General features: G+C 39.7%; 1 protein-coding gene across 1 annotated transcript in view; it reads right to left on the reverse strand.

Annotated features, from left to right (window-relative positions):
• Positions 1-19,355, reverse strand: part of DLG2 (discs large MAGUK scaffold protein 2) — a 272,353-nt gene that overhangs the window by 15,189 nt on the left and 237,809 nt on the right. Inside the window, exons 6-9 of the mRNA XM_023558518.2 lie at positions 12,592-12,642; positions 11,364-11,465; positions 8,103-8,275; positions 5,517-5,626 (exon numbers count right to left, since the gene is read on the reverse strand). Of these exons, the coding sequence (XP_023414286.1) occupies positions 5,517-5,626; positions 8,103-8,275; positions 11,364-11,465; positions 12,592-12,642 (436 nt within the window). The remainder of the gene's footprint in view (positions 1-5,516; positions 5,627-8,102; positions 8,276-11,363; positions 11,466-12,591; positions 12,643-19,355) is intronic.

The raw sequence follows: 19,355 nt of genomic DNA on the forward strand, positions 1-19,355 counted from the left end.
TCCAAATCCTAACCTTCCTGGCCATTCTTCCTCAGATCTTATTGTAGTCTATCTTGACCTCTTTTAAATGTGGGATGTAGAATTGAATGAAATCTTCCAGGGGAGATTAGAAGCAGGAGAAGAGATGGAGAGAAGCGAAGGCGCATCCGAGACTACTGAGCCTCATCACATTTCAGAGAACTAGATTTGACTGTTCTCAGCCTTGCAAAATGTTTTTGAGTTTTCATCTTTCACATCCTTCCTAAGGGTTGCTGGTCATCTTTAGTGTGTAGCAGGAAACATGGGGAGTGAAGAAACACAGAAAGTGCTTCCAAAGAATTATAGAAAAGGGGACAGGCCCCTTAGGCGTGTGCATCTTCCAGGGCAAAAAAAGCATTTTGCAGCTCTTGCTACTCCATTTCTGCAAATAGCAAGGCGTGTCTATAATGTAAGAGCCTGGACTTGCTCTGTTTTTATAATCAAATGGTATCTCGAAGATCTGCTGAAGGTGGCTTGAATTAAAATGGGTGCAGAGAAAATGTGACAATTAAAAGCACTGGGATCAAAATATTTTCAAATAGACTATAAGCCAGTAATTTAGTCAAATAGTGAGCCAGGACAGAGGAGCTCCGTAAGAAAGAATCCCTGATGCTTACTTGGTTTATTTGTGTTCTCATAGGAGAAGGAACTGTAAAGGAATTATGCCTCGGACTCTGTCCCTTCCTTTCTGTCAGTCTGTCAGCCACTGTGTATCATTCACTGCCCATGAGTTCCTCATCAAGTGATAGGAATTGACACACATAATCCTGAGCACTTACTCTGAGGAAGGCATGGGGTGGTGACATGCTGTGAATACCTGAACTGAGTTAAGCCTCCCCATGATTCTATTTAAAAAGGTGGCATCTTTTCCATCTTGTGGATGAAAAAATTGAAGCTCAGCTGGGCTAATAAACTGGCTCTTGTGGCTGGGAGGACTTAGGTCTAGCTGCTTCCAACTCACACATGATTTCATTTGTGTTACTGTTAGTATATGTATGGGAAACCACAAGCTGCTAAAATTGCCTATGTGCTTATCAAATCATTGTAAGATTATTTAAATACAATTTATTGGTAAGGACTACGATGGATTAAATTGCGCCCCCAAAAAGATAAGCTGAAGTTCTAATGCCTGTGCCTGTGAATGTGACATTGTTTGGGGATATAAGGTCTTTCTTTGAAGGCATTATCAGTTAAATCATACTGGAAGAGGGTGGGTCCTAGCCCTAATCCCTTCTGAGTGGTGTGATGTAAAAGGAGAGAGTTTACACACACACACACACACACACACACACACACGATAAGAAGGCATGTGAGGATCCCTCTACAAGCAGCAAGGGAACACAGAGGTTGCCAGCAGAAACCAGAAGCTAGGAGAGATACATGGAACAATTCCTCTCTCAGAGCCCTCAAAAGAATCAGCATGGCTGGTACCCTAAATTTGGACCCCGGCCTCAAGAACTGTGAGAAAATAAAATTCTGTTCTTTAAAGCCACCCGTGTTGTAGTATTTTATTACAGCAGCCCTAGGAAACGAAGACAAGGACAAATCAAAATGAGAGGGAAATTGAAAGTAACCTAACCAACCGATTCCCAACCATAGAAGCTTTCTGCTCCTGTGTCCTCCATGGGTTAACGTTTTTGCCTGCCAAACAAACTACACCTAGTAAATAAAATTTCTTTCTCTTCCCATCATTTTCGAATCAAAGACTCACAATCAGGGCCTGTGATCATCATAGAAATACCAGTGTGACTGTGCTGAGCTGATAAAAGTCCAGCCAAAAGCAAAGACATTTTGGCTGGTCCATTGGGATGCATCCAGGTACAGAATAGAATTTCCGAAAGCATTACTGCTTTTGCATGCTGCTTAGGAAGCTAGAGATAGGGGTCTGGAACCCCTGCCCTAGGCAGTTGTTTTATTTTAGAGCAAATGACGGAGGACCGAAGTAGTGAAGGGTCTTGCCTAAGACTGTACATTTAATAAAAAGTAAATCTGGGGTTAGAGCTAAAGGTTTTTTTTTTTTTTTTTAAAGGAACTCTTAGACAGACTTTCTATTATACCAGCACTTAATATATTTCAAAAGAGACTCTTGTTTGGAGAAAGCAGAAACTGAAGTTAGATATCAGCGTGGTTCTTGGCCTGATCTTGAAAGCTGCAATATAAAGAAGAAGGAATTTCCTGAGCTCTTGTTACTGGTATAAATTCATCTTGTCCCAAGGGACAGTGTCTATAATTTCCACCCTAACCAGCAGTCCTAGTACTAGACAAGCTGTGAATAGATGTCACTCCTGAGTGAAGAAGATGTTGGCTAAATGAAGGGACACTCTTCAGAGAAATACAGATCTCAAGAAATCATGTAGCTTCTAGGCCTTCTCTGACTTCCCCAGCTTATGCCGGCCTCTATCTTACTCAAATTCCATTTGCACTTGTTGTAGTAATGGCTTAGTTTAGGTTTTTTCCCCCCCTAGTGTATGAATTTGGTGCCCTGGTGGTGAAGTGCTTAAGAGCTCAGGCTGCTAACCAAAAGGTCGGCAGTTGAAATTCACTAGCTGCTCCTTGGAAACCCTATGGGGCAGTTCTACTCTGTTCTATAGGGTCGCTATGAGTCAGAATCGACTCGACGGCAACAGGTTTTATATGAATTTGCTTTGTTTCTTTGCCTACTCTACGAGTTTCTTGAGGGCAGAGTCCGTGGCTCATTCATCGGCATGTTACATGGAGCCTGACTTGACATATATTTGTTGAATGAATAAGTGAATGAATGAATGGGGAGGTAGACAAATAAACATAATTATAGTTGAAGATAGAGTAACACAGGGTAGCTTAGGAGCAGCAGGGTAGCAACAGATTGGGTGTAGAAGGGTTAAGAAGGATGGGGAAGCTTCCCCTCATTGCCATGGGGAAGTCAGACGTCATGTGATGGCACAATGTAAAAAGATCCTGTTTTTCATACACACCCTGGATTTTTTGCTTCCCTGAAGAGTCAGCTATGCATGTGCTAATAAGCCCTGTGGTTTCATGTGTACGATGCACTTGAGAAGTAATGTGTGCGATGATGTATCAAGGCTTCCATGTGACAGCTGCCATGCTTTTGTTCTGGCTGACCTAACATTCACTCTTGTCTGGGGAACAAGCAATTCATGCCAGCCTTGCTTCCAAAGGAAAATCCTTGGAAAAGAGGGGACTAGAAAGTAAACATCCAACATTTAATAATATCACATTAGTCTGAATATTATCCTTTCTGCACTTGAGACTCATGAATATGGCTGCAGCAAACTATGGCAGATTCATCATCCTCACTGTGGAATCTAGCCTGCAGGATGTTCAGTTTTCCTTAGTGATAAGTGGCTGGGACAGTGCCCTAAGGCAACACTAAATAAGTCATCTCATAGATGTGGAAGGAAGTAGACCTTCTACTGAAAGCCAGAGGGGAATGTCTCCCAAAATCACCCTGGACCAAATGTGCCACTGCTGTTCTCCCTCAGGCCTCACTTCTTGGGAAGCTATTTATTCCCCTGCATGTTTGTGATGTGAAAACTTAGTTTTCTGTCTCTAAAATGGGCTTTAAGATGCTGTAGTGCCAGGGGGTAAAGGCCATTTTTCTATTCTTATTAATATTAACATTACTGATAATATGTATGTGGCTTCTTACAGTTTATAGTTTTACATAATGAAATTTGTGGTAGCTTAATTGACTTCGTGCAATGCTCAATGCTGTCTCTAAGATGGGAAGAAATAAAGTACATGCTATTGAGGATAAAGATACAAGGAACATCATTTTGTCACCACATATTTTTCCATATGCCAACTGTAGGCCAAGCTTTTCACATTATATCTAATTCCTAAATTCATGGTACTGTCAGTGGCCTCCTGGTTCTATTTTTTTCATTCCAGTAAGACCCTTTGTCCATCTTGTATTTATGGGGACGTATTCTGCTTCTAAGGTGCATCTCTGGCAATTTCCCCAAAGATCAATACGTATTTAGCTTTATTCTCTTAGGGTGTAATTCCAGCTACTGTAGCTCACTTGGCTTCCTCGTCCTCAGAGGAGACAGGGTACAGGTAGTCAGTATCCTCTGTAAGTAACTGCTTTCACCTCTGGGATTAAATAATTTTATTTTCCTTGATCTTCCCAGAAACATTCTTTACCAGTAGTTGGTGGTTCTTTTCTGAACCTGGTTAAACGCTCTCAGGTCTAGAAGCCAGAAAGGGAGGCAATATTCAAGCAAGGCTCTCACAACATAGACTGGGCATTATCGATTGTGTTATCATGGAAAAGGTGCTGTTTGTGTGTTATATAATGACAAAATAGCTTTATTTCTTTCATAATAAAATAAATTTGTAACTGTTGTAATAATACCATTTAGCCAGTTGCCATTGAGTGGACTCCGACCCCACGTGTGTCAGAGTACAACTGGGTTCCTCAGGGTTTTCAATGGTTGATTTTTCAGAAGCAGATTGCTAGGCCTTTCTTCCATGGTGCCGCTGGGTAGACTTGAACCTTCAACCCTTCCATTAGCAGCCAAGCACGTTAACTGTTAGTACCACTAGTACTCACTGAGTGTTTACTACGTGCCGAAGATGAAGAGCTTTACATTCATGATCTTGTTGTTTAACCTTTATACCAGTCCAAAGAGACACGTATTATTAGCATGCCTACTTTAGGGATGAGGAACTGAATCTTAGCCAGGTCAAGTAACTTTCTCAAGGTCACATAGCTAATTACTGGATGAGCAAAGAACCAAACCTAGCCTGACCGATTTTTTAAGTCCCTGCTCTGAGTGTCTTTGCTCAGCTGCCTCTGTGGCTGCTGCAACCTCACCTTAGTGTGGATACGTCTGTGAAGCAATGCCAACGGTTTCCACCCAATCACCCCAGAAAAATAAGTCTGTTACTTTATAGCCAGATCTTGAATATCTGCCCAGTTGTTTTTTACTGCTTTTTGAAGGGAAGTATCTAACAAGTCTTTGAAAACTAAAAAAGATTTAAAAAAACAAAAAAATCTGTTGTACGTTTTTCTCTTGTTCATAAATATACACAGGTATTATTATTTTTTTTTTAAGAAGCTATTGGTTTGAATTGTACATGTTTTACTGCTGTGCCACTAAGAAAACTCCCTTAAGGTCAGTGACCCATATATGTGGAATTTAATTAAGGGCCAGCAGAGTTCTTTTATAGTATAAAGCAAAATGCCAATGTAAAGGGGCTAAAATAACAAAACGATGACAAACCCAGATTAACCAACCCCCCTCCAAAATAAAACAAAATTGTGAAAATGTAAAAATATATATTATGGAATATTGTGAAGACATTTTAAGGAATTATTGGCATTATGTCTCCCTAGTGGTACAAACAATCTTGAATACGGTATATCTTCTGAAAAAAAGTGCTTAGAAATCAGCAGCCGCGTTTCCAAGTGTTTGCGACAAAGAGCTGTTGATGATTTGCTATGTAATATGGGACAGAGGGTAGGATGAAGGCCTCCAGTGCCCTCTACTTACATCAGAGGTTCCAGAGACTTGGGCTTAATGAAGATGGCAATGGGATAGAGCTGGGCAACCTGTAACCGCTTGATAGCATTTCCTGATACGTCAAGTATACAGTGTTTTCCCTGGTAGGAAAAAAAAAAAAAAAGTTAATCCAGAAGAATGGGTCACAATCAAACCAAAAGGAAGTTATGTTTTTTAGGGGACGGTACAGAATACTGAGTTTCTAAAGGTTCAAAAAGAATCATTACAAAGCATAACTAAAAGTTGATAGAAAGCATAAGTAAAAGTTGATATCCAGGGTCATCACTGAGTGCTTGCAATAATACTTATTACGGCCTTACTAAGTGCATGCCACTGTGCTAAGCACTTTACATGTGTTTTATTAGTTAACTTAGTTTTATTAGTTAAATAAATACTTGATGCATTGCACAAAGAAGGCATGTAGCCATATATAACTTAACCGAGCTCATTTTCGTGAAGCTCATAAGTCACAATCGTTGGCCGAGGGTTTGTGCCCTGTTCTCAATACGCTCAGTCTAGCAGAGGACAGATACAAAAAGAAGTACCTTAAATATTATACAGTTAAATGCTTTGAGAGAGGCATGCATGGAGTATGAAAATTTCTTGTTCGTTAACAAATAAAACCCTATTACTTTATAGCACACCGCATTAAACTTGGCTTCCAATGCAATGAGCACTCAGAGCAAAGAAATGCTTTATAAGTATTTCTGGAAAAGTAGATACATTTGCCAAATCATATTCTACCTCCTGGAGAGAAATGGCCTCATTACCCTGAGGCTAGAAGAACTTTACACAAGAAGAGAAAAAGCATATTATGTAGATAGGAACAGTTCGAAATCAATAATAGGGAATAAAAACTTATCTATAATAGCCTGGTAGCATAGTGGTTAAGAGCTACAGCTGCTAACCAAAAGGTTGACGGTTCAAATCCACCAGGCCCTTCTTGGAAACTCTATACAGCAGTTCTGTTCTGTCCTATAGGGTCACCATGAGTCAGAATCGTTTCGACGGCAAGGAGTTTTATAATATTCACATGAAAATGAACAGAGTCCAGGGAATACCTGAACTCTTAAGTTGGGCAGACATTTATAATCTGGCTATAAAGTAACAGACATATTTTCTTAAGTGAGAAACAGAATAGACGGTTCAAGCCTTTATCACTTAATTAATACATTCCAAGTTTGCTGTGAAGTGCAACAAGGATATAAAATGTCAACGTATTGGGATTATTCACTAGCCAGAACATTTCAAGATAACAATATTTGTATCTATGCGTTCAAAGAGAAGAGTAGATGAAATTATCCAGGAAGCCCTCACTAGAAACAATATCAATACCATTGATAGACTCCAACTTTTGAGAGAGAGGAAAATAGATGTCACTTCTTTAGTGTATTCTCTGATAGACTTTACAGACCCTGTTTAAGTTTTTTAGCAGGGTATCAGAAGGGGAGGGGAGAGAAGGTTGAGTTAAATCAAATAAAGCCAACAAATACTAATTATATAACAAATATGATTGGCTAATAACAGTTTTCTTTCACCTAAGAAATTGGTTCTCTGTGTTCCCAGGAGATTAAATCTCTGGATATCTGTTGCCATTGAGTCAGTTCTGACTCGTGGCAACCCCATGTGTTACAGAATAGAACTGCTTCATAGGCTTTTCTTGGTTATAATCTTAACAGAAGGAGATTGTCAGGTCTTTCTTCTGTGGTGCTGCTGGGTAGATTTGTACGAACAACCCATAGGGTAGTAGTCGAGTACAAACCATTTGTACTCTCCAGAGACCTAGGATCTCCCTACAGGCAGATTTTTTTTTTTTTTAATTGAACTTCAGATGAAGGTTTACAGAACAAACTCATTTCTCATCCAACAGTACACACATTGTTGTATAACATTGGTTAACAACCCCACATGTCAGTACTCTCCCTTCTCAACCCTAGGTTCCCTATTATCAGCTGTCCTGTTCCCTCATACCTTCCAGTCCCTCCTACTGGCTGATCTTAGAGACACACTCAAGTACCTTCATATGCTATCCTCTCTTGAACATTATCCTCTCTGCCACCTTTCAGAAATTATAAGTAGGAGGGAATTAAAGCATCTATACCTCCTCTAATTTGGAATTTCTGCCAGTAACAGGTTGGGCAGCCCTCCCCATCTATCTATTTTTCTACCATGAGGATCTCAAGTCTTCAGAGAGATAAAAAGTAACTCCTAATAGAAGGAATTGAGAATCTGGATCTAAACAACAAAAAGAACAAAGCTTCGTTAATAAATTCACTGCTGTTTACTGGAGCCTCAGGTAGTCAAATCAAGGACAAAGTAAATCCTCATAAACTTCAAGCTGTTAATTGCCTTTAGGTTTATAGCCACCCCCTCTTCCCCTAACTCAGCCAGCATACTTTATTGAGATTAGAACAATGATTAAGGACCTTGCCCTAAGGTGATTCTCTGCTTGGCTGTCTTAAAAGGAATATTTAATCAAAATTTACAACTGCAATTAGGAAAGAATGATGAACAAAAATGCAGTTCGCCACCTCAGAGGCTTCTTTAGGGGAGGTGTAAGAAGATTGGTGAACCTACCCTTTCTGCTACAAATCTCACAGACTGCACACTGGTTCCATATAAGTTGTCGTTGTACTGGCCGGCTTCGATAAACTTGTGCTCTTGGATATCTTTTTCCATTTGTTCTCTGGAAATGACAAAGTGATAGTCTCTGCCGTCCACTTCGTAGTCACGTTTTGGCCTCGTAGTATCTTTATAAAGCAAATAATGGAATTAAGATGCATTTATGCTCATACATTCTTCCTTCCTTTGCACCTGTTTTTCCCCCACCCTCAATATAAACCAAAAAAAAACAAGCTCGTTGCCATCGAGTCGATTCCAACTCATAGCGACCCTATAGGACAGAGTAGAACAGCCCCATAGGGTTTCCAAGGAGCGTCTGGTAGATTTGAACTGCCGACCTTTTAGTTAGCAGCCGTAGTTCTTAATTACTATGCCATCAGGGTTTCCACTCTCAATATAGATATTTAAAAATAGGTAATATGAGGGAGCTCTGGTCTGACTGTGACATAGTAATGGGTACCAGTCTTACCTCTCCCTATAAACAGCTACAAAACTAGACAAAATATATAGAATAACTGTTTTCAGGTAGGCAGTGCTGGGCTGTGATCCTTGAGAAAAGAGACACACACTGATAGAGCTCTACATTCACCTCTCCTCTCTGACTAGGGGCCATTTTCAAAAGTAGATTCTGCAAGTTACACAGTATTAGGGAACAACGGAGTTCTGATCAGCCAGAATTGGGCTTTTGGTTGAGATCCTAGAAAGATCACATTTTAGGAGTAGGGTTTCTCTAGACCCACCGTAACAAAGGAAAAAAAAAAAACAGTTACAACCACAGCTAGCATATCTGTCAGTAAATTATTTCCTGCTAGAACAAAAACTCAATATTCTGTAAGGGAAATTAATAAAATCCAGACCCTCAAGAACATAGCACACAATGAAAGACTATGGAACAAGCAAAAAAACAGAGAAATGTGACCCATAACCAAGAGGAAAAATAGACATAGCTACTATGAATTCATAGCTACTATGAATGTGGAAACCCTGGTGGTGTAGTGGTTAAGTGCTATGGCTGCTAACCAAAGGATCTGCAGTTCAAATCCACCAGGCGCTCCTTGGAAACTCAATGGGGCAGTCCTACTCTGTTCTGTAGGGTCGCTATGAGTCGGAATCGACTCGACGGCACTAGGTGTAGGTAAGTACTATGAATGTATTCAAGGATTTAAAAATATGTAAAACGAGATCATCACTGTTAAGGTAGGGCTAAAAGTCACCAATTCTAACCATTCCGCATAAACTTCCTGGTGAAAAGAAAAGGTGAAAACAATGTAAAATAAAAATATTAAAGCGTTCCCCATCTTTGACTCAGCTATTCTCTTTCTAGGAACCTAACATAAAAATTGATTAAAAAAAAAATTCAGATGACATTCTATCCTTAAAGATGTTTATTATATTAATTTAATTTATATATTATAAATGAAAATATTTATAAAATACAATTAAAAATATGTCATAATTACAGTGTATAATACCGAAAACCCAGAATGTCCATAAATGAAAGTTAATTATGGTATAAGATTAAAATATTTACATAAAGTTTTGAATAATGTTGATCAAAAAACAAAGAATAAAAAATTATATACGTTTAATATTTTATATATATATAAAAAAAACTACTTTTTTAGTTTTTATATATATATATATATATATATATATATGGCCAATTACATGGAAAAAAATGCACGCACAGAACGACAGAGTAGAATGGAAATCTACCAAAACATTAACAGTGATGTTATCTCTTTACTCTGTAATTTTGGATATTTTTAATTTTCTTGTTTAACTTTCTTTTTAGCATTTTGCAAGTTTTGTACAATAAGCATGTATTGATCATCATAAAATAGTGCTCTTAATTTAAAAAAGAGAAAAGAGTATGCAAGGGAAAATGGAAAGGGTACTTAGCAACCATCTGCTCTCTCTCACTCAGAGGTGGAGGAATAAACTGGTAGGTGCTACACATGACCTAGGTTTTGATGTGCTTGTTCTATCTAAAGACCTTCCCAGGAGCTGTTCTACAAAAGCAGGTGTGCTTCCCAGAGCCCTCGCTGGGAACTATATCCTGAGATACAGCATCCTAGCTCCCTTTTGTTCACGTCCTGTGTACATGTAACTCCTGATGTTCTGAAGTATTCCAGGTGGTACTTGCGATACTAAAATGTGAGTGACATTTGAAAGCATAAAGCTTAAAAAATGTATAGCATGAGAAACAAATTTGTTGGGATCATATTTAAGCGCTCAATTAGCTAATAAATTTAAATTTCCTAGAGGGCTTTTGTACATAGAGTTGCTATGAGTCAGAGCCAACTTGACAGCACCCAACAACAATAAGTAGTAGTAATGAATTAATAGTAATAACATCTTATGTTTTTATAATTCCTTTTTTTTTTTTTTAGTTCAAAATATTCTCCATGGTCTATTGGGGTTTTCCGAATTTCTTTGTATCACGGGATTAGAAGAAACTCTAAAGTTCATTTGGTACAACTGCTCATCTGCTGTTTGAAATGCGAAGGCCTTCATGCATTTTTGAGTGACATAGTGGGGGTGAAGATGGGGTGGGGGTCACGGAAGTACAGTGGAGGAAAGGAGGTAGGGCAGATAAAACCTTACAGGCCACCCCAGGGATACCAGGAAACCAGACGATTGTCTCTAATGACCAAAAGGGCAGATTAAAGTTGGTAATGGTTTAGAGAGCAGATTAAAGTTTTATAAACCTTCTTGTCTTCATCATCCCAACACCTGGGGCTGTTAAAACATATGGGAAAGGCTACTTGGTTTTGGATTGACACATGTTCCTCAATCATCCTGAAATGATTTTAATATACGGCTTTGTTTCTGATCTCTTTCGTTCTATGGAAGAAGCTGCTTCAGCAGCCTTTCAGTTAATCCATCAGAACATGCCGATGCCCGTCATCAAGCCTGTGCTGTTTTAAATGCCGTGGGGGTTGCAAAGGAAGAGGATCCACCCATTCCTGCCCTCTAGGGATCACAGTCAGGTCGGAGACAACATCACGCGCTCACTAAACAGAACAACACGTGGCAGCATAGATGAAAAGTGTTGGGCAGAGAAAATTAAATAAGGAGCTCAGATAATAGGTAACAACTGTATTTGAGTCACTGGAGAGACAGCAAGAGGAACAGCATTACATTTCATCCTCACAGAAAGGAGTTAGGTTTTTGTTTTTTTCTTTCTCTGGAGGAAAGAGAAAGAATACCTACGAGGCACACAGGAGCCAAATTTGTCAGGGAATTCGGATATCAAGTCGTCATTGATCCGATCCTTCATGGGGCCCAGGATAATCACAGGCCGGGTGTAGTTTACTGCAGAGAGGAAAAGGAAGATCCAGGTGAGGAGAAAGACTTGGAAACAACTGAAAAACTGTCCTGCAAGGGTGATTCTTAAGGTGAACTGCTGAGGGCATTACTTCATTGGATAAATTATCAATACAGCCTGGCATAGGGCAATTAATGTTTAACTCTCGGTATGTCTGGTTGTGTCTACTTTCTTGAAATTACTCACATGGATAAGTGACTGCAGTGTCTGTGACCACAAAGAAGCATCTGGAGGGGTTTTGCTTACTCTGGGGTTATGCCCACACAATGTCAAAACAACTACTGAAATTAGGTAACTGAGTGGGAGAAAAAGAATTCAAACTAGCTGTTTGGCCATTGTTTAGACAATGACTTTAAAAGTAATTATTACTTTTATTATTATTAGTGGTAGCAGTAAATAGCAATGATTGTAAGGATGATGCAGGACCAGGTAGTGTTTTGTTCTGTTGTACATAGAGTCGCTATGAGTCAGAACCTACTTGACAGCACCCAACAACAATAAGTAGTAGTAATGAATTAGTAGTAATGACATCTTAAGTTTTTATAATTCCTTCTTTTTTTTTTTAGCTCAAAATATTCTCCATGGTCTATTGGGGTTTTCTGAATTTCTTTGTATCATGGGATTAGAAGAAACTCTAAAGTTCATTTGGTACAACTACTCATCTGATGCTTGAATTCCTTCTGCAATACCCTTTCAATAGTTATTAGCCTGTCTATAAACACCTCTCTGTAAAGGGAAAGGAATGCAGGCTCCTGGTACATGGTCTGCTCCAGATTCCTTCTAAATACTGAGCTGACATCAGTCTCCTAGGGGCTTTCATCCGTTGGTCCTGTGGCCAGGGCTCTCTAGGTGATTTTGATGGGCTCTTTCCCATTAAGGAGCACTCATCTGGAGGGATGCTCCATCTTCTTGGGAGTTGTCATCGCCCACTTTCAGCAGGGAAGTTGTTTGTTTGGTGATAGGACCACCAAAAGGAGAGAGCAGGATCTGGCCTGGGGACAACTGAGTATTAAGTAGGGTTTATTTCTGTTAGTCCTTCACTCTTTCCATCTTCCAATGGTGTCACCTGTTATGATCTGGAAATCAGAAATCAGAACATGCTGGGAAACTTACTTTCCTGCCTTGTGACCGGCTCGTAGGAGAGAATAAGGTCTTCTTGCCCTCCTGAGAAGAGAAGAAGGAAAAATTACAGTGGACTACCAGTCATATACTATAGCTACAATCTCTGTTCTGATACAAGGAAGCAGACACGGTTCAGTGTTAATTTTCCTTGCTGTCTCTTCTTGAACCATTCCAAAAATCCCTTCGTCCTCATAAAACTCTTCAGCAGTATTTCAGAAGTCAGGTTGTCTTTCTGGTCACATCACATAGTCATAACTCTGTGTACTGACTGGCAGCCAGCTATCTGCCATTCAGCAGGGCAATGACCTGTGAGACTACTCTGTCTGACATTGGAATATTGAGTAGAATGGCTTCTACAGCACACATTACTACCTAAAATGAAACCTTTTAGTTCAAGGAAAGGGTCCATCCAGTAGTTTGCTGTACATACTCAGAATTTCTGTACCTTTTATTTCATCTTCTATTTTATTTCCCAAAGAAGCACATTGTTCGAAAGCAAGTGTCTGCTAGTTTCATTTATGATACAAAAACTTCATCAGCATGCAGTACAGGACTGCTAAGGACTTTAATGTTATTTCATCAGGAAAATTCTGTGGGTCAGTTCAATAGAATCAAAATTTGAGGAGTGTCCTAAGTCATTGGTTATAATTACTGCTAACGCGTGCCTGAAAATTTGGAAGAGAGCTAAGAAAGACAATGTAGGAAAAGTGTCAGCTCCTCCAGCGTGAGCCTCAAGTCAACAAATAACCATGGAAAGTAAACTGGCTTTAACCCGTTGCCTTCAATTCTGTTCTGACCTATAGGACAGAGTAGAACTGCTCCATTGGATTTCCAAGGCTGTAAATGTTTATGACAGTGTCCTGGTGGCACAGTGGTTAGGAGCTTGGCTGGTAACCAAAAGGTTGGCAGTTAAAGCCACCAGCTGCTCCTGGGAAATCCTATGGGGCAGTTCTACTATGTCCTATGAGTCAGAATCAGCTCAACAGCACACAACAAATCTTTACGGAAGCCTACTACCACACTTTGTCCAGTGGAGTGGCTGGTGGGTTCAAACCTCTTGATTAGCAGCTGAGTGCTTAACCACTGTGCCACCAGGGCTTCTCAGGTTGGCTTTAGGCAACTATTTTTTTAATCATCTATTTTACCCAATTGATGAACTGGCCATGGGATCAGCCCTTTCAGCTGCAAACCTAGAAGGATTTGCTCTTTGTATTAGCTTCTGGTTGACTATCCTTTGGTGGGGAACTAGCTAAGGGCTGTTAAAAATAACTTTCTATCCGTTGATCTATACAGAAGGCATGTAACGTGAATCATGAGGTAGTTTCTCCCGAACTCAAAGGGCAGTTAATCTCATTGGTTTATATCCTCACTATCCTTGAAACACATTCACAGCCCATCAATGCCAAGTATGCCTCTTTCAACAGTCATGGCACCAGGTGGAGGTGTGAACTTTATAGTTGGTTTTAATAATGACAACTGATTTTGGAAAGTTAAGCAATATGTAGCTAAAGCTGTGGAGTACAGATGACTTCCCTGGAGGCTGGGTAGCTGGGGTGGGGAGTGGGGTCTTAGTTTCTCAAGTGTGAGAAATGGCCTCAGGTCTAAGTCACATCTTACCTCACCCTCAAGCAGGGCTAGCTCTCAGAATGGCACTTCCATGCCAAGCTGCTTCCCAAAGGCACAGAGGGTGGGCCATGAGACACCTCTTCAGTGGCATCTACCCTATGGCTGTCCTAGAAATGCTCAGGGGACGTTCCCACATTTGGACATGGGGTTGGGATGTAAGGAGGAGTCACAATTTTTTGTACTCAGGAAGGAAATCATTTTCTTTTAATAAACTAAATCACTGAAATTTACAAAGTTCAGGTCCCACCTCTCCACCCCCCACCCCCAAATGACAGTGATTGATTGCCAAGCCCCAGTTATCCACAAAAACCTGAGACATGTAGAGATCATAGGGATTCAGAAGTATACAAATTGTTGGGGAATGAGTATAGTTTTAGGCACAGAAGCATGGCAGAATAACATTATGATGCTGAACTGTAACTTTATAGGGAAATCTTCCGAGTATGATTAATAAGTTAGAGGGAATCCTTACCACAGGATAACAAAGGTTTTAAATATCCGGTGATGTTTAAGATCCCCACTATACTAGGAGCTCCATAAAGGCAAGGACTGAGTTTCTTTTATCACTCTGTCCCCAGTACCTAGCCAATGCTTAACGTAAAGTTGTCAGTGAATTCTCATTCTGATTTCCGTAGTGGGAAACAGCCTGAGCAAGAAGCCAAGCTTAGGTTCTAGTTTGTGCCTTTGTGAATACGGTCATTTCACTTTGGGAAGTGTGCTTTTCTCTAGACAAATGTAACATGTCATACTCCCGTAGGTGTCTCTTTCCAGTGGCCTTGCAAATCATTCTGATGGGACATTCTATAGGCAAACCTTATATGTTTGATGTCAGTGTATATAATTTGTGATTCAGAAAACCAGGGCAAAGCAGCATAGCATTAATTTTTGTTAGAGAATTTTATAGTTTGTTTATCCATTGCTTTCTTGGTTATTTTCTAACTTGAAAAGGTAACAGTTCTTGTTCTGAGCAGTAGAACTGGTAGGTAGCAGTTACAGCACCCCTGTGTCCAGGCCCGTCTCCAATCCTGAAGAGCTTACAACAGTCAGGTACTATGTAACACCCAGGAAGCCTGCTGGGACGCTATAGAGATTGGGATTAATAATAGCTGTGAATTCAACAACTTAAGCTGATTTTCACTTTCATGTTCAAGAATAAAAAGCCCTATCAAGTAATGAGAAGGAGACAATGAAGGGGAGAAAAAAGAGTCACAGCAATTCATATCTGCATGGCATTCTATTTTTCACAGCTACATCTTTTGAAAGGAGTCCTGGTGATGCAGTGGTTAAGTGCTTGGTTGCTAACGGAGAGGTTGGCAGTTTGAACCCACCAGCTGCTCGGTGGGAGAAAGATGTGGTATTTGGCTTCCATAAAGATTTACAGCCTTGGAAATCCCATGGGGCAGTTCTGCTCTGTCCTACAGTTTCACTAGGAGTTGAAATCAACTTGACAGCAGTGGGTTAGTGTTGGCCGGATATCTTTTGCGGTAGGTATCCTGATAATCCCCATTTTCCAGATGAAGAAGCTGAGGCTCTGAGCTGTTAATGAGGCCTATCCATTTACTCAGCTAGTAAGCAACGGAGTCAGGATTTAAAACCGTATATTCTTGACTCTTTGTCAAATATACTACAGTCTCAAAAGGGCGAGAGGTATATAGAATTCTCTGTAGGGGTTAGAAGGTAGCAGTAGAGCATATAAAGGAACAAGAATGGGTGGTAGATATAGGAGCTGAACCTGGGTCAGAGTCACTGATAGGCCATAAGGTGCTCCATCTGTAAACACCAACTCTTTTTGTAAATGCTGCTGTGTCATCTCCATAAAGTAGTCATCCTTCGTAGTTTTTCTATTTTTTGCTCAGGAGGTGTTGGGACTTAGAAATAACAGCTGATGGAAAAGGTACAAACTATTTATTGGTCTTGTTTTGGCAAGTGCATGGCTGCAAGTGGGAGAGCAACGCAGTGCTGTGTGTGGACTTCTGTGTCTGTCAGAGACTTAGCAGAGGACTTTGTAGCATTTCCATGAAAACACTGTGTGTTTAATCTGGAAGCAAGTCAATAAGATCCTAACATGTCTAAATGATAGAGAAAAGCAAATTGTTGTTTTTTAGGAATTCTTGGAAGCTAGAAGAGAGGCGGGAAGTGAAGGCCAGCGGCAGTACATCTAATATTCTAAATTTAGTGCTTACTGCCTGCATATGATGATTAGTAAGAATAAACTCGGTTTTGGGAGACACAGAATGTTAGTGCTAAGAAAGCGTTTGGGGATCATGTGGTTCGTAGATGGCAAATATGTAGCACATGTTGTACACGCCCTTGATAGGCATCACAAATTGATCATTGTCCTCATTACTGATGAGCTGCAACTTGGCCTCAGAATACTTTTCAGCACAGCTCTTTAGGCAGCTATGACCAATCGGTCAGAATTGGAGTATTGATTGAAATCCATTGGCCATCTTTGTTCTAGCCCAAGCTACTCATTTTACAGAGGAGGGAACTGAAGGTCAAAAAGGTTGAGTGATTTCTTCGAGGTCACATTGTGAATTAGTGGTTCAGTGTCTTCATAGGATGCTTGGAAGATATATTGATAAATATATGTACAGCACTTAGAATCAAGCTTAGTGCATAAGTAATACTATACAAATGTTGCTTGTATTAATTTGACAGGTAGTATTTTTATGGGATGGTTGAAATATACTAGGTAGAAAGTCAAGAGGCTCGGATTACAAACTACAGTAAGAGTCAATAATGTGTGGGATTCATAATTAAAAGGCCTCGGTTTGACTTTCAGTGCCACTACTTAGTAGAGAGCTAAGTATCGCCTTGGAGCTTCAGGTTCTTCATCTAAAAAATAGGACTATTAATAAAAGATCTATCTCATAGTTTTGTCGCAGAAATCAAATGAGATAAAAGATGTAATGAAAGACTGCTTTATAAAGGCTAAAGAACTATTCTCAAGAGCAATACTTGAGCAGAGTGGAGAATATGGGCACCATTTGACTGATTCTATTTGAGAAGTTTTGGGCTCCCTTATCTCAACACCTCAATTTCATTTTGGTCATTTCTTCAAAGCCTTGTTTTAAAAATCTTACTTAACTGATGAACATCAGTGGGTTAGATGAATACTCACCAGGTCCCTCACACCCATAATGGCTTGAAAAGCTTTACTGAGTTTTAGGAAGGCAGATCTTTAGCTGTGGTAGAGATTTTCGTGGTCCCCGTTATACCTTGAGTTTTGTTGCCTCCTGATACAAGGGCAATTGAAAGGTATGATACAGAGAACCAAGAACGCAAGTTTGTGCTTAATTACTTTGTTCACAGACAGAAATCTGGACTTAGCCCATAATTAAGATAATTTTGAGGTAGTATTTTGCATAGACAATGCACTGTAATTAACATCATTTTCACTGGTGCTCAAAATAGTTGAACTTTGAAAAAAATAATTCTGTAATGCTTGAGAATGTGTAGCAAAGATATGAGCTACTTATCCTAAATTGAGGTTTGGGTATATATGTGTTATGTCTGTGTATCTCGGGAAAGGTATGAGGCTTTCGAGCAAGGCTGCCACAATGTGCAACTCCAAGATGCAGTGTGAATACTGTCCCATGGAGTTATGAAACACAGGGGCCTGGGCCTTCCTAACTACTGAGACTTTGTAGCCATTTTATTCCCAGAGTGGACATGGAATGGTTCTCAGAGTAAAAAAATAACACCTGGACATCAGTTAGCAGAGGGCTTTTTTTGTAGTTGTTTATATAGCTATTCACAAGACCTAAAAGTTAGTCAGAATTACAGCAAAAGCCAGGAATGCAGAAAAATGCAGGCTATTTTGATTTCAAAGGTGGCACTTTCTGGAAAGCATGTCTGTCCAAGCTTCTGTGACTTTTGTGTTACTGCCCTTTCTGGAAAGGTCTTTCCTTAGCTTGTCTAGCTGGCAAGTGCCTCATCTTTCCAAAATTCAGCTCAAAGCCACTTCCTCTCTGACACTGTCTGAAGCCCCCGCTATTCTGGGGCAGACATCTATCCTAGCATCTGCCACACTTTTGTGTACGTTTTTATTTAGCGATCTCTCTCTGTCTCTCTTCTACTATATGTACACTGAATTCCAGAGTTCAGTGATCTTCATATTGGGCCCCATGGTGCCTATGAAGAATACGTGGGATATAGTACATATTGAATAAAAAAAAATGAATATTCCTCACATTTCCAACCTGGTGAAAGAAATAACATTTTTTTTTTTCCTCTTCTGAGCAGCGATAAATGTTCCTCTTACTTTTTGTTCATTTGTTAAAAAAGCAATCCGAGTGGCTGGCCTCTGCAACTCAGAGGAGACCCAAACCCATATAGATCATTAGATTCCTCACTTGCCCTAGAAATATCATAGACTCCAGTTCCAAATCATCTCTCTCATCATAGATAATTTAAGCCTCTTGCAGGTGTTTCCTTTATTCAGTCAATAAACATTTATGTGCAACTACTAAGTGGGAGTGAAAAGAATAATTTGTCATATTATAGCATCACTATGAAACATTTGTCAAGTATCTGAAAGCCTTGGCCTAGTAACTTAAATGATCCTGGGAAGAACCTTCCCAGCTTTGAAACAGAGAAGAGTGGCTTCTAAAAAGGTGGGATTTCTAAGTGAAAAAATACTTCTTATATATGTACTTCCCACAAATAGGACAGAAAGAATAAGGCATGATGTTTTCTTTCTCTATTCCTGTGCCTAATGGATGGAAACACAACACTTAAAAACTGAACATTAAAGACACTTGTGCTATGGATCTTCATAAAACCTAACAAAACAAGTCATATTTTTCCTCCTATTACATTGAGAGTAGTTGAGGTGTCAGGAAGATAAACATTGTTCACTCCTTCTTGGTTTGGATCCTTTGGATTAAAGCCAAATGAGAAGAAGGGAGAGACAATTTTTTTTCCCCCAACTTGGGATAATGAAAATCATCAGAATAGAAGAATGTAAAAATTTTAGGTGCCATATGTTGAGAGTAGGAACCCTTCGATTCCTTCTGCCAGTAAGACTTGTCATTGTGTTGGGGAAGAAAGTTAGGTGGTTCTAATATTATTTACTGTTATAAGTTGATCAGGGGTATCTAATTATAATTTTTTTTTTCCATTTC

This window comes from Loxodonta africana, chromosome 7 (genome assembly GCF_030014295.1).
Source record: "Loxodonta africana isolate mLoxAfr1 chromosome 7, mLoxAfr1.hap2, whole genome shotgun sequence".
NCBI lineage: Eukaryota > Metazoa > Chordata > Mammalia > Proboscidea > Elephantidae > Loxodonta > Loxodonta africana.